This window comes from Danio aesculapii, chromosome 4, assembly GCF_903798145.1.
Source record: "Danio aesculapii chromosome 4, fDanAes4.1, whole genome shotgun sequence".
NCBI classification, from domain to species: Eukaryota; Metazoa; Chordata; class Actinopteri; order Cypriniformes; family Danionidae; genus Danio; species Danio aesculapii.
In genome coordinates, this window is record NC_079438.1 from 3748745 (window position 1) to 3762202 (window position 13458).

Here is a 13458-nt window from a genome sequence, read left to right on the forward strand (position 1 = left end):
AGAGGGTGAAGATGTCCCACCTGATTGCCAGGCACTCTTTTTTCAATAGTGCTGTACTTAGCCTAATATACAGCACATTTCGCTCCTCTCCCCTCGCCTCCTGGTACAACACCAATCCAAAAACAAAAGAGAGAGCAAAATTAGGAGCATGCAATAGCAATCCCCCACAGAGTGCAGCCTTAATCTGGGTAAAGGTCTGACTATTGGACCGCTGTGACTGTTGGACTGTATCTGAGCTGATGAGAACCAAATAATTAAGCATGAAACTCTGATAATAACCTGTCAGTTCTGGGAACTGTCACACATCCTTTTTGTTCTTGGGTCACAAATAGGCTGCAATCACTGGGGCCCAGATCCCTAACCTCCACTCATCCAATCGCACACTTCTCCAGGTGGCCATGAGACTGGTCCATCTCAGCATTGTCAGCACCACGTCTAGATGTTGTAAACACCGCTGCTAATCATAACTGAATATGATGTCATCCAGGTAAGCAGTGGCATGTGTTGAGTGCTGGAATATGATTTCATCGATCAAATGCTGAAAACGTGGCCAGCGCCCTGAACAACCCAAACGGAATTGGTGTAATCCGAATGGTGTAGTAAAAGACACACTTTTCATTAAATAAAGGTGTTAAGGGGATCTGCCAATATCACTTTGTTAGATCCAATGCAACTCGTCAGTCAGAAATTGGATATCTTCCCACATAGCAAAATTTCTCAGGCCCAGATTTGGCCCACTCAATCAGCTTTTGCTTAGCCCACATGCCGCAGTGAATTACAGCACATGATTGGACCAAGACTTGCTTCCATACAAGGGCCAAACGTGGACCATATGTGAGCCAAGTCTCAGCCATGTTAATAATCCATAACTGGGTTTAAACTGGGCCAGATATGATGGTGCGTCACGACTGCAATGTACTTGATAAACACATGAAGCATTTCACTTTATGGCCGTGCTTTTTCTTGAAGCGACCTAATTGGTAGAAATTTTTCTTTACTCTCAAAAATAATTCAAATGTATTTTAAATGTGGGTCAAGGCAGGCCAAACTTACTGAGTCCACATATATATTTTTTAACATCTGGGCCAAATACTACATTTTACATCTGGCCCAAGTCTTATATGCCGCTTTAAAGACAGTGCCACCTCTGGCAAACCAGGGCCCTGTTTGGCTCACATGCTGTATGACAGTGCCGGACAAATGCCTGCTGTGCCAGCTTTATGCCAAATCTGGGCCAAAGTTCTTTGCTACCTGGGTTTGGCCATTAGTGGAAGGTGCACACACCTCACCAGTACCTGTGCGGCTCTCATGCTATGCATCGTTTTACATTAGGATTTGATGGATAGAGGTTTGATTACACACCAAATCCACCAAGATAGGCATCCCTAGATAGCCCTAGTTAAAAACACCCATCTCCATAAAGGAGGAACTAGCTGGCCATGATTCACACCCCTGCACCACCAGCACAACACCAGATTTGGATGGAGAGAAGGAGTAAAGGTGACTGCCTGCGTGTGCGACTTCAGCCCATCATCTTTGTTTCCACCCCAGCGGACCAGATATCACAGCTGCTGGGCACCTTTGCTCTCCATGTCAGCCAACCTCCTGGGTGCCGGTCGAGGTGATCCAGGAAGTCTGGACCTAGGAGTCAGTAGAGTGGGAGAAAAAGAGTTGGAGAGAAAGAGGAAAGGCAGCTTCTGCTCCAGGGATAAGCCACCAGATGGATGGACTAAGCATGTTGTTTTCTCAGTAAATGAAAATACGTCGAACACTGACATCTAGTGGACATCTTATTTTAACTTTAATCTGCTGCAGACTTTGCACACTTCACTGAAAAACACGCTGAGAAAACAGGAAGCTGATGGGAAGATATCCTGAAGTATAGCTGCTGTGTGTTTGCGTCTCTCTTTATTCAGAGTAAAATGGCAGAAGCCAGAATTTCTCAGGATGAGTTCATCTGTCCTGTGTGTCTGGATCTCCTGAAGGATCCAGTGGCCGTTCCTTGTGGACACAGTTACTGTAAGAGCTGCATTACGGACTGCTGGGATCAGGAGGAGGAGAAGGGAGTCTACAGCTGCCCTCAGTGCAGACAGACCTTCAGCGCCAGACCTTCTTTAGCTAAAAACGCCATCCTGGCTGAAGTGGTGGAGAAACTGAAGACTAAATCCCCTGCTGACTGTTACGCTGGATCTGGAGATGTGCGGTGTGAGGTCTGCACTGGAGGAAAATACGCAGCTGTGAAGTCCTGTCTGGTGTGTCTGAGCTCTTACTGCGAGTCTCATCTCGAACAACACGAGGGTTTATTTAAAGGAAAGAGACACCGTCTGACTGAAGCCACTGGGCGACTGCAGGAGATGATCTGCCATGACCATGACAAGCTCCTTGAGGTTTTCTGTCGCACTGAGGAGAAATGTATATGTTTGCTGTGTGTGATGGACGAGCACAAAAACCACGACACTGTATCAGCTGCAGCACAGAGGACAGAGACGCAGGTATGAACTTACAGATCACAGAGTGATATCTAATACATCAACTCATATTGAATTCTGAACTCATTGCAGTGGTTTGTTATGTTTTATTATCACAAATTCAACAACAGTTTCTGACGTGGGCATCATTTTCTGAGCCAGTTCTGGCCAACACAACTAGTTTCTCATTCCTTCTGTCTTCTAGTTGAAATTAATAGTACAGTAAGGAATTACTAAGCATTCCCACACGGAAAGAACCTATATAAACATATATGTCTTGATATAGGTCTTAGATATATGTGACATATATAAAATTAGCAGTTTTCCTATATTATTTGTATAGTAAGTACATATATGTTCGCATATATGTATTTTTTATTAACTTAATCAAATAATACAAGAAATAAATATAGTACAAGAACAAAAATAAGGCAAAAAAACAACAACTTTGTTATACATTTCTTTCTTTTCCACGATCTTCATATAAGAATTGACCTTGTAAATGTTTCAGGAAAATGTGTAGACATCATAGCTTTCCATCTCTTCTCACTTATTCGCCATAGTTAAAGTCCATAACATGACAGTTACAAGGGATACCAAATTTAAGTGGCGCATACAACAGTTTTTTGCATTTATTTAAGTTAGTTCTTACTCAGATAGCAAACCTAAGTTAAATTAACATTGAATAAATGTTAAAACATCAACCAAACAATCTTTAAAACAATCTTAAAACTCATCGTTTTGTTGCTAGTTTTGCACCCTGTTAATTCTATGATGATAAATAGATCAAAATGGTCACAAAATTTATTAAACCAAAATTTTATTACTATATACACTGAAACCAACATTGAATAGGTGTTAAAACATCAACCACACTATCATACAATTAATGTTGAAATGTAAAGTTGAAGTTTTAGCCAGTTTTGCATCCTGAAATAATGTTTTAACAAAGAAAACAAAAATAAATATATCAAAATGATCACAAAATCAGCATTCGTTCAACTAAAATTAAAACAAAATTTACATGGGAAAAATCACTGAAACATTATTAATTCAGTCCTGCTGTACAGTATGATTTTATTCCAGTGAATGTTGCCTCCTTTCAATCAGAGACCACCGGGGCTGAAAAAAGGGAAAACTAAAGTATATAACTCTATATTGTAAACAATCTTTTAACTTATAAACTTAAGTTATTTTATTTTGTTCTACCTACAGTATTTAGAAAAGTTCAGCTAACTAAACCAATAGGTTCAGCAAACTTGTGAAGAAAAAAAGTGAAGTTTTGGGAAAAAGCTGAACGTATTGAATGCAGTTTTTAAAAAATTGTTAGTTTATCTTTTGTAAATAAATAATCCACACAAAAAATGAACTAAGTTGTACTTGTTGAGTAAAACAAATGTTTTTAATTAAGGAAACATCGTTTTTTTTAAGTTCCAAACATCTTTTTGCTATTTGAAAGGTTTGTTCAATTAAAATATTCAAAGCACATGTGCCTACATCTTTTGGATTGCTCTGTTGTGAAACGTTAAAGATCACATCACTTCTGAAGAATAATGAGCTTTCCGAAATCTTCATAAAAATGAGCAGCATCAAGGTGTATCTTAGTCCTCTGGAATAGTTTATGGTCAAACATAAAGTTCAAAATATGTTGCTAAAGCATTTGGGAAACTTTTGAGATCCGAAAATAATAGTGCCCCTCACCAGTATTACAGCCATGATCACAACATCCTCTGGAAAGGCCTGGCTCACCATCAAGATGCCCACTTTGAAAATGTCTCATCATCTGGTGGCTGAAAAAAACAGAGATTCAGCAGAGGACCAGTTATTTCCTCATCACTTTAAACATACATTACCAAAATAAAGAACATTTCAAATGTTGTCGAAATAAATACCTGCTTTGTTCGTTTAACAGATTACAGTAGCGGCTTAAAAACCAAAACAGTGGCTACCTCATAGACTCCTATTTTTATTCTAAGCATTTAAACACATTAATGTTTAAACTACAATAGCAAATAGATTATTATAGTATAGTATTACCGTTACTAACTGTACTATGTTTTCTCACCTGTCAATGACACGATGTAGAGGAGTAATGTTTTCTCTGACTGTTCGTTCACACCGAAAGCGGCGAGAACGTCAAAGTAGCCGGAAGTCAATTATTTTCAATGAGAGCCGGCGGCGAGGAGCAGAGCGGTGCGTCTTCGCTGGTGTGGGCGTCGAGGAGAGTTGAAATCAAGTCAACTTTATGGTAATGAGCTGTGACGCGGTTCGGCGGCAAACAATCGGAATAAAGAAGTCCACCGCTTGAGAGGAGTTCAGAGAACACAGACCTGTGAACTTTGGTTCTGACCACAGCAGTTCCCAAGGATTCTATTATTGCGGTCGGCGGATTTTCAATTATTTACAATGTTTTTTACAGGAACATGCATTAAATAAGTTACTGATGTGCTTTAATGTTTAAAAAAAGCAGGAATCTCATGCGACAGTACAAAATAGTATTGCTGCTTCTGAATATTTCAGACATATTATGGAGACATTGGATAATTAAGTGGAGCAAAGCCACATCACACGCAACTTGATCTTCCATTGTTAAATGAATATGATAAGAAGTGCGCAACACTTTCACGCTAGAAAGCATGTTTTCCCTACTGAAAAAACTGCTTAAACCAGCCTAGGCTGATTGGCTGGTTTTAGCTGGTTGACCAGCCCGGTTTTAGAGGGGTTTTGGCCATTTCCAGCCTGGTCTTAGCTGGTCAGGCTGGAAAATGACCAGCTAAAACCAGCTTGACCACCTAGCCAGGCTGGAAGCCCAGCCAAAACCATCTATGTCCAGCTTAAACCAGGCTGGTCAAGCTGGTTTTAGCTGGTCTTTTTCCAGCGTGACCAGCTAAGACCAGGCTGGAAATGGCTGGAAACCAGCCTGGAAATGGCCAAAACCCCTCTAAAACCAGGCTGGTCAACCAGCTAAAACCAGCTAACCAGCCTAGGCTGGTTTAAGCTGGATTTTTCAACAGGATTATGCAGGAATGTCACTGATATGCTGCAACGGCCCCTTTAAATACGAGATCAATGTAGCGAATTTTGACGCTCTCGCCACCGGAGCTGAAGGCAGACAGCGTTGTTGCTCTTAGTCGAACAAGGGCTGTGTATTAGGACAGACTGTTTACCAGATAACAGCTTAATTTGTGCACAGATTTTGTGATAATAATATTGTGTATTTATACGTAAAAGCAATTGTATTTGAAGTTTTTAAAAAATAAAAATGCTGGGAAATGAATAAATTATCAACAGTTATTTAATGTAAGTAAATTCAACAAAGGCAAATTATTGAATTATCATTGTTGATTAAATGTAAGTATTTTTCATTGTTAGGAAATGGGTAAAGTATCAATATTTATTGATATCAGTATTTTAAACAGAGGCAAATTATTGAATTACCAGCATTGATTCAGTGTAAGTATTTTCAGTGTTGGGAGATGGGTAAATAATCAATATTTATTTAATATCAGTAATTTCAACAAAGGCAAATTGTTGAATTATCATTGTTGATTAAATGTAAGTATTTTTTATTGTTGGGAAATGGGTAAATTATCAACGTTTATTCAATGTAAGTATTTTCAATGTTGTAAAATGGTTGAATTATCAACGTCAGTATTTTTAACAATAGTAAACGACCAAAATATCAACGTTAATTCAATGTAAGTATTTTCAGTGTTAAGAAATGTGTAAATTATCAACATTGGTTCGGTGTAAGTTTTCACAACAATGGGAAGTGAGTGAACTATCACCGTATATTCATAATTTAATTTAATGCTGAATATTAAACCTCAGTCAAAATAATGATTCTGATAGAGTTTCAACAGTGAATTAATGCCACTCTGCTATCTGGGTAGTTATTGCCTTGATAATAGAAAATATGACCTATAGGCGAGGCATCATACATGACAGTTGCCAAAGTGAGATATAGGTAGGGCCAGACGGAATCTACAGACGTTTTTTGCTATCTCTGCTGAGAATTTTAGTAAAAATCTGTGGATTTCTGCGTAATTATTTTGGGAGTATCACAACTAAAATCTTAATATGTGAAATAAAAAATAATACCTTTTTAACTTGTATTCAATGTTTACAATGCAAATCCAATTAGATTCACCTTATTTAGTAAACAAAGCAAGTCTCTCATATAATGTCTTTACTAAAAGACAGAAAATATTACTGGACAAACTGCGCAGATTCCGTGTGGGCCTAGATATAGGAGACATATATCATGTATGAACATAAAGGGCTTATATGTGGATATGAAGAAGCAATACAGGTGACCTATTTGGCCTGTATTTTCACATATATGCACCTCAATTCTGCCTATATGTGGCAGATATACTGCATATATGTTTCATATATGCGCACACATCCTCAGATAGGTTCTTTCCATGTGGGTTAACAGTATGCATTGTTGCCTGTTGTTGTGAAACTTTGTCTATTATTGCTGAGATATTGATCCAGGTCAAGGTTCACATCCAGCTAGGTGCAGTTCAAGTCATGAATCTGTTCTTTAGACTTTTAGTAAGAGTGAACTAATAGAGGGCGTCATGGTGGCGCAGTGGGTATCACTATGGCCTCACATCAAGAAACTCGCTGGTTTGAGTCCTGATTGGGTCAGTTGGCATTTCTGTGTGGAGTTTGCTTTGGCGTGGGTTTCCACCGGGTGCTCCGTTTTCCCCCACAAGCCCAAAGACATATAGCACGTCTTTGGACTTGTGGGGGAAAACGAGGCACCCGGAGGAATTGAATAAGCTAAATTGTCCATGGTGCATGTTTGTGAATGAGAGTGTATGGGTGTTTCCCACTGATGGGTTGCAGCTGGAAGGGCATCTGCTGTGCAAAACATATGCTGGATAAGTTGGCAATTCATTCTGCTGTCGCGACCCCTGATTAATAAAGGGACTAAGACAAAATAAACGAACGAATGCCATTTGAGCAGTTGCTTAGTGGAATTCTTGAGAAATGAATGTGTGGTTATGAGTTAGCATCATTAATCGAATTCGTTTCGTTTTTTGTGACTTGTGATGCTTCTTGTTCTTGTTTTGTCCTCCAGAAGCAGATGAAGGAGACACAGAGCAAGATCCAAGAGAGAATCCAGCAGGGAGAGAAAGATCTTCATCAGCTGAGAGAGGCTGTTGAGTCTCACAAGGTCAGTCTGGAGAGGAGACGTTGGTTTCAGGCTTGTTTAGAACTCTCTTTCATTGAAGCCCACTGTGTGATTGTGATTAACAGTGCTCAGCCCAGACAGCAGTCGAGGACACTGAGAGGATCTTCACTGAGCTCATCCGGTACGTTGAGAGAAGCCGATCTGAGGTCACTCAGCAGATCAGGGATCAGGAGAAATCTGCAGTGAGTCGAGCTGAAGAAGGACTGGAACGAATGAAGCAGGAGATCAATGATCTGAGGAGGACAGACAAAGAGATGGAACAGCTTTCAGAAATACAGGATCCTGTTCATTTTCTGCAGGTAACAGAAATCTTGAAGAATCATGAGCAAGATCCTGCTGGGACCAGAGGATCACTATGTAAAAGTAAATCCGGATTGGGAGAGACTAGAATTAGTTAATTAATCAGGTCCCAGCCAGGTTTGTCATTTTTCGGCATCACCTTGAAACATTCATGTGCTATTTAGGATGTGTAGTGTTTCTGTGTCCGTCAACTTATGTTATTATCTCAGATGCCAAATTTACAGAATCAATTTAAAGTGATTAATTGACCCTTCACAAAGCCCCACTAGCTTCTCACCATCCGACATGTCTTTAGTATCTCACTTCCCTTTCCATTTGTACTCTCCCCATGGAAATGGTGACTAAATTCTGTACAAATTACACAAAAGGAGACACTAAGGCAATGGTCGCAAACTCTATTCCTAGAGGGCCGCATCTCTGCACAATCTTGCTCCAACCCTAGTCAAACACAGCTAATGCAGCTAATCGAGGTGTTCATCACTCTTTTGAACACCTCAATTATTTGGTCCAGCTCTGTTTGATTAGGGATGGAGCAAAATTGTGCAGGGCTGCGACCCTCTAGGAATTGAGTTTGACACCTATGCATAAAGGTCTGCATTATGCATCCAAGGCAAGTATTCACAATGCGATCTTTAATGAAAACTGCTGATGGGAAGTTTGGATATTTTAGTAATAATTTATATAGCGCTCTTCTGGACATTTAAGTAAGGGGGAATCTCCTCATCTACCATCAGTGTGCAGCATCTACCTGTATAGCGCGAAAGCAGCCAAATTGGGCCATACCACACACCAGCTGAGGAAGAGAGGAGCCAATTATCATATGGGGATGTTTAGGAGGCCATGATAGACAGAGACCAGGACATAATGGACAGAGACCAGTGGGCAAATTTGTCCAGGATGCCAGGTAAAACCTCTACTCTTTCTCAAGCACATCCTGGGATTTCTAACGACCACAGAGAGTCAAGACCTCGGTTTAACGTCTCACGGAGCAGTAAAGAGTCCTCATCAATATACTGGGGCGTTAGGACCCAGACAGACCACAGGTTGAGCACTCCCTGCTGGTCTCACTAACACCACTTCCAGCAGCGACCTAGCTTTCCCATGTGGTCTCCCATCCAGGTACTGACCGGGCTCAACCCTGCTTAGTTTTAGTGGGCAACTACTTTAGTGTGAGAGTTGCAGAGAGCTAGCTGCCAGCTAAATACCTTGTACAAATTTAATAACATGTTGATTCCCTAACACATAATTCATAAACATGCAAAAACGGTGGCATCTCAAACAAGAATATAATGCAACATATAAGAGACAGGTCATAAGTTGGCACAGCTGTCATCATATGAAGTCTTCAGATAGTTCACTGGTTACGGTCACTAACGTTTCGTGGGATTTCCATTAACAGAAAAGTTCATTTCAAGAGTTCACGCTTAGCTGATGATTCATCAAAAGCTTGTTTAGCATGCTGTCCCAGGAGAGAGCTTCCTCCCGTTTGCAGAGCGAGAGGGGAGCCTGAGCTCGGTGGATCGCAGAACTCCCCGTCTGCGGCAGCTAAGGGAACACGTGAGGAAAAAAGGGGGCTAGACAAATGCTTGATTGTTATGCATGATGTATATATTTGGATGGTGGGAGGAAACCGGAGAACCCGGGGAAAACCCACGCGGACATGGGGAGAACATACAAACTCCTCACAGAAACACCTACCGACCTGGCAGGACCAGGGCTGGCAGTGTCCTAGCTGTGGGGCTAACAGTGCTAACCACTAGGCCTCCGTGCCGCCCGATCTATAGCGAAGGAGGAGAATGGGGAGGAAGGGGGGGTTTCATCCAAACGAAGATAAAGTGGACTGAAAACTGTGGTTATTTATAGTAGCTTATGGCTCATATGATTGGATGATACTGACTAGCTTAATACGAGACCAGCTTTGATAAATCATAAGCACGTAATCCTCTCGAAATTAGTTTATAAATAAACCTCACTTACTCAGTCTCGAGTAGGCTATGTTTAGAGTTGTTTTAATGGCTGTAATGTTGAAGTAATGAGTTCAGAATTTTGTTGTTGTTTTAGAACTTCCAGACTTTCTCTGCATCTCCTAAATCTACAAATGTAGATGACAACCCCTTAAGATTTCTCAAGTCGTTTGATGGCATGAGAGAATCTATCCGACAGCTGGGACAGAAACTGCAGGATTTCTGCAAAGAGGAGCTCAAAAAGATCTCTGGCAAGTGTAAAGTCCCTCATCTTACATTGTGAGAAACATCATTTAACAATTAAAAGATCAGTTTCTTTTGACAAGAGAGTAACACTGTTTGTGTTGACTTCCACAGCTTCAGTCACCGACCCTATTCCTAAGACAAGGACGGATTTCTTACAATGTAAGTTATTAAAAAAACCAACGTAAGATCATTTAAAAGGTCAAAATAAACATGATAGAAGAGTTTAAAAGTTGATCATGCAAATGGTGATTTGCACAGGATATTGTGCTTCTGTTGTTAGCCGAAACCTTGCTGTAATTCTAAACAAGAAGAGTTCAATTACATTAAAAGATCATCATTTCTGATCAATTTTCCCTTGACCAGATTCCCATCCGCTCACTCTGGATCCAAATACAGCGAATAAACACCTTCATCTTTCTAATGGAAACAGAGCGGTTAATGGTTCTCTCGAAGAGCGGACGTATCCGGACCATCCAGAGAGATTTGATGAGTTGCAGGTGTTGTGCAGAGAGAGTGTGTGTGGACGCGGTTACTGGGAGATTGAGTGGAGAGGTGATTATGTCTCTATAGCAGTGTCATATCGGAGCATCGTCAGGAAAGGACCAGGTGGTGAATGTTATTTTGGTGCCAATGACAAATCCTGGAGTTTGGAGTGCTCTAACTACAAGTACGCTTTCAGGCACAATGATATAGAGACTGAGCTTCCTGCTAAGCCCCATAATTTGCGCCATAGAGTAGGAGTGTTTGTGGATCACAGTGCAGGAACTCTGATCTTCTACAACATCCATGGAGACACGATGATCCCCATCCACTCAGTCCAGACCACATTCACTGAGCCCCTCTATCCTGGGTTTTGGGTTGATTTAGTTGGGACATCGGTAAAACTGTGTTGATGAATCATAATAAATTAGCAAGAGATTGTACCCATATTCCTCTGCGGGATCAGTCAGTAACAGTGAGATGCTCTGGAGTCTCTTCTCCTCACACTAACGCTGAACTTTTGTCACTAAAATAAGAATCACTACGTGCATTTGACTTCATGCCGGTTAGAAATTGTGTCTGAATTGACTTTAACGTGGCCATCAAAGTAAAAATGGAGTTAACTTGTTAACAATGGTTCGGGAGCAGAGCCCCGCCTCACTGTCTCCAATCACCTACTCCTTAAAAACCTATTTAAGGCAGACCAGCCCTCTAGCACTGTACTTCTCGTTCTCTCAAACCCACCCTCCTTTTTTTTCCTCGCTTTCTATTAACAATCCGATAACCCTCTCTTCTCACCTAGGTTGAATCGGAGTCCAATCACTCTACCAAAATATTACATAGATGGTACCCCCACCCTGAGTCTCTGGGCATCATCGCAGGACGCCCGATCAACCTACCTACCCGTTCACTGTTTAACCTCTTACTTCCCTTTCCCTTCATCCCACTGTCCCCCTTTCATCCCTACAATAAAGTCTAGCTCAAAGTGTGGGGTGGTCCATGCTGGTGAAATAATTGTTGATAAAGCAAGATTGTATGAACAATGTAGCAATGAAGTGCCAGATTCATCACTCTTTTCGGCTTAGTCCTCTTAATAATCAGGGATCGCGCCACAGCGGAATGAACAGCCAACTTATCCAGCATATGTTTTACACAGCTGATGCCCTTCCACCCATACACTCATTCACTACGGACAATTTGTCTCACCCAATTCCCCTATAGCGTATGTGTTTGGACTGTGGGGGACACGCATTCATGTACTTGTTTGACTTGTTTTCACGACTAAACTACTCTGCAGTACTGTACAGTGTGTAAACAGTTACGATAAACTGATGAAGGGAGTGAAGAGACGCAACAAAACACCTCAAAATAACCCTCATTAACGGTATAAAACAAAACAGTGTGACATTAAACGATCCTTGAGCCGCTGCACATCACTAGAAAACTATTTAAAAAGTAGAAACTACTTAAATTAATGATTAGAAACACAAACATACCTTCCTTCCACCGAACCACGCAGATGCTGGAGTGCGGCGCTGTCTAATGGCGTCACATTACCGGTTCAAAATAAAAGTCCCGCTTTAAATAATAGCGAAAACACACGACGTCCATTCATCAAAATGCTAAACTACAAATAAAAGAGCTTGAGATTCAGTCTAACAATCTGTAATGTTTGTTTGAATGTTTTTGATAAATGATTGTTTTTAAAGAAAAGCATTGGTAGTCTGTAAAGCATAATATTTTAACTTAAATCACTAAAATTATGAAGTTCTTTTTGATTATAAAGTTTAGCCCAACTAAAAACTTTACGTATTTGTACTAAACAGCCAAATATTCGGTATCATTCATGTTTTTAAGCAACGCAGTGTGATTTTGTGTCCAACACAATATTAGTAACAACATCCAAACAGAATAATAGCATGTGGGTCACTGTCTTCTGGCCGAGTGCACTTGAAAAGACATGAATGACACTCCTCATAGAGTTTGAGAAGCAAACAGCTCTTTAGGATCTTTATAATTTGTAAAAACTAAAGAAGTATTTATAAATATATAAACACACATACATACATACACATATACATACATACCCTGCTGAAAAATCCAGTTAAACCAGCCTAGGCTGGTTGGCTGGTTTTAGCTGGTCGACCTGGTTTAGAGGGTTTTTGGCCATTTCCAGGCTGGTTTTCAGCCATTTCCAGCCTGGTCTTAGCTGGTCAGGCTGGAAAATGACCAGCTAAGTCCAGCTAAAACCAACTAGACCAGCCTGGTTCAAGTTGGACATAACTGGTTTTGGCTGGACTCCCAGCCTGGCTAGGCTGGCACAGCTGGTTTTAGCTGGTCATCTCCAGGCCTGACCAGCTAAGACCAGGCTGGAAATGGCCAAAACCCCTCTAAAACCAGGCTGGTCGACCAGCTAAAACCAGCCAACCAGCCTAGGCTGGTTTAAGCTGGATTTTTCAGTAGGGTATCAATAGATAGCCGCCGATCTACTGCGTGCTGCAGCCAGTGTGAGAGGCAAACGCCTGTGCGCTGCTTCTGCTGTCCATATGTGCTGCTCACACTCTGCTTGCAAAAACAACAACCCATTTTCTCTGCTGACTTAACTGTCCTGCCTTGACGAGGTCAAACTTTGGCTTTCAAACAATGTAAACACTTAATGACTCCAAAACGGAAGTTATCATGCTAAAACTGAGTTCAATACTTGTTTTAGACAATTTGTCAGGTTTTAATTCAAGTTGTGTATGCAATCTTGGTGTCCTTATCGACAATCACCTTACATGGGACCTCTGTTGTC

The 13458-nt window shown here is 40.8% G+C and overlaps 2 protein-coding genes across 6 annotated transcripts in view; one reads left to right on the forward strand and one right to left on the reverse strand.

Moving 5' to 3' along the window:
• The first annotated feature begins 1829 nt into the window (after positions 1-1829).
• ftr51 (finTRIM family, member 51) lies at positions 1830-11711 on the forward strand. 2 transcript variants are annotated; one of them, XM_056454490.1, is made up of 6 exons: positions 1830-2492; positions 7561-7656; positions 7740-7973; positions 10036-10189; positions 10296-10343; positions 10548-11711. In XM_056454490.1, exons 1-6 carry the CDS (start codon positions 1923-1925, stop codon positions 11075-11077), a joined length of 1632 nt encoding a protein of 543 aa, XP_056310465.1. In that variant the 5' UTR covers positions 1830-1922; the 3' UTR covers positions 11078-11711. The 2 variants fall into 2 exon arrangements, with proteins under 2 accessions (XP_056310465.1, XP_056310466.1); XM_056454491.1 differs by having other exon boundaries at positions 11467-11711.
• Positions 3220-13458, reverse strand: part of LOC130221941 (gastrula zinc finger protein XlCGF57.1-like) — a 29226-nt gene continuing 18987 nt past the window's right edge. The window contains exons 3-4 of one of the 4 annotated variants that reach the window (XR_008836340.1): positions 4170-4258; positions 3220-3398 (exon numbers count right to left, since the gene is read on the reverse strand). The gene's annotated coding sequence lies outside the window, so the exon portion shown is untranslated. Of the gene's footprint in view, positions 3399-3454; positions 3591-3937; positions 4259-7648; positions 7908-13458 lie in introns of those variants that run through there. The other 3 variants (XR_008836341.1, XR_008836339.1, XR_008836343.1) reach the window with 3 other exon arrangements.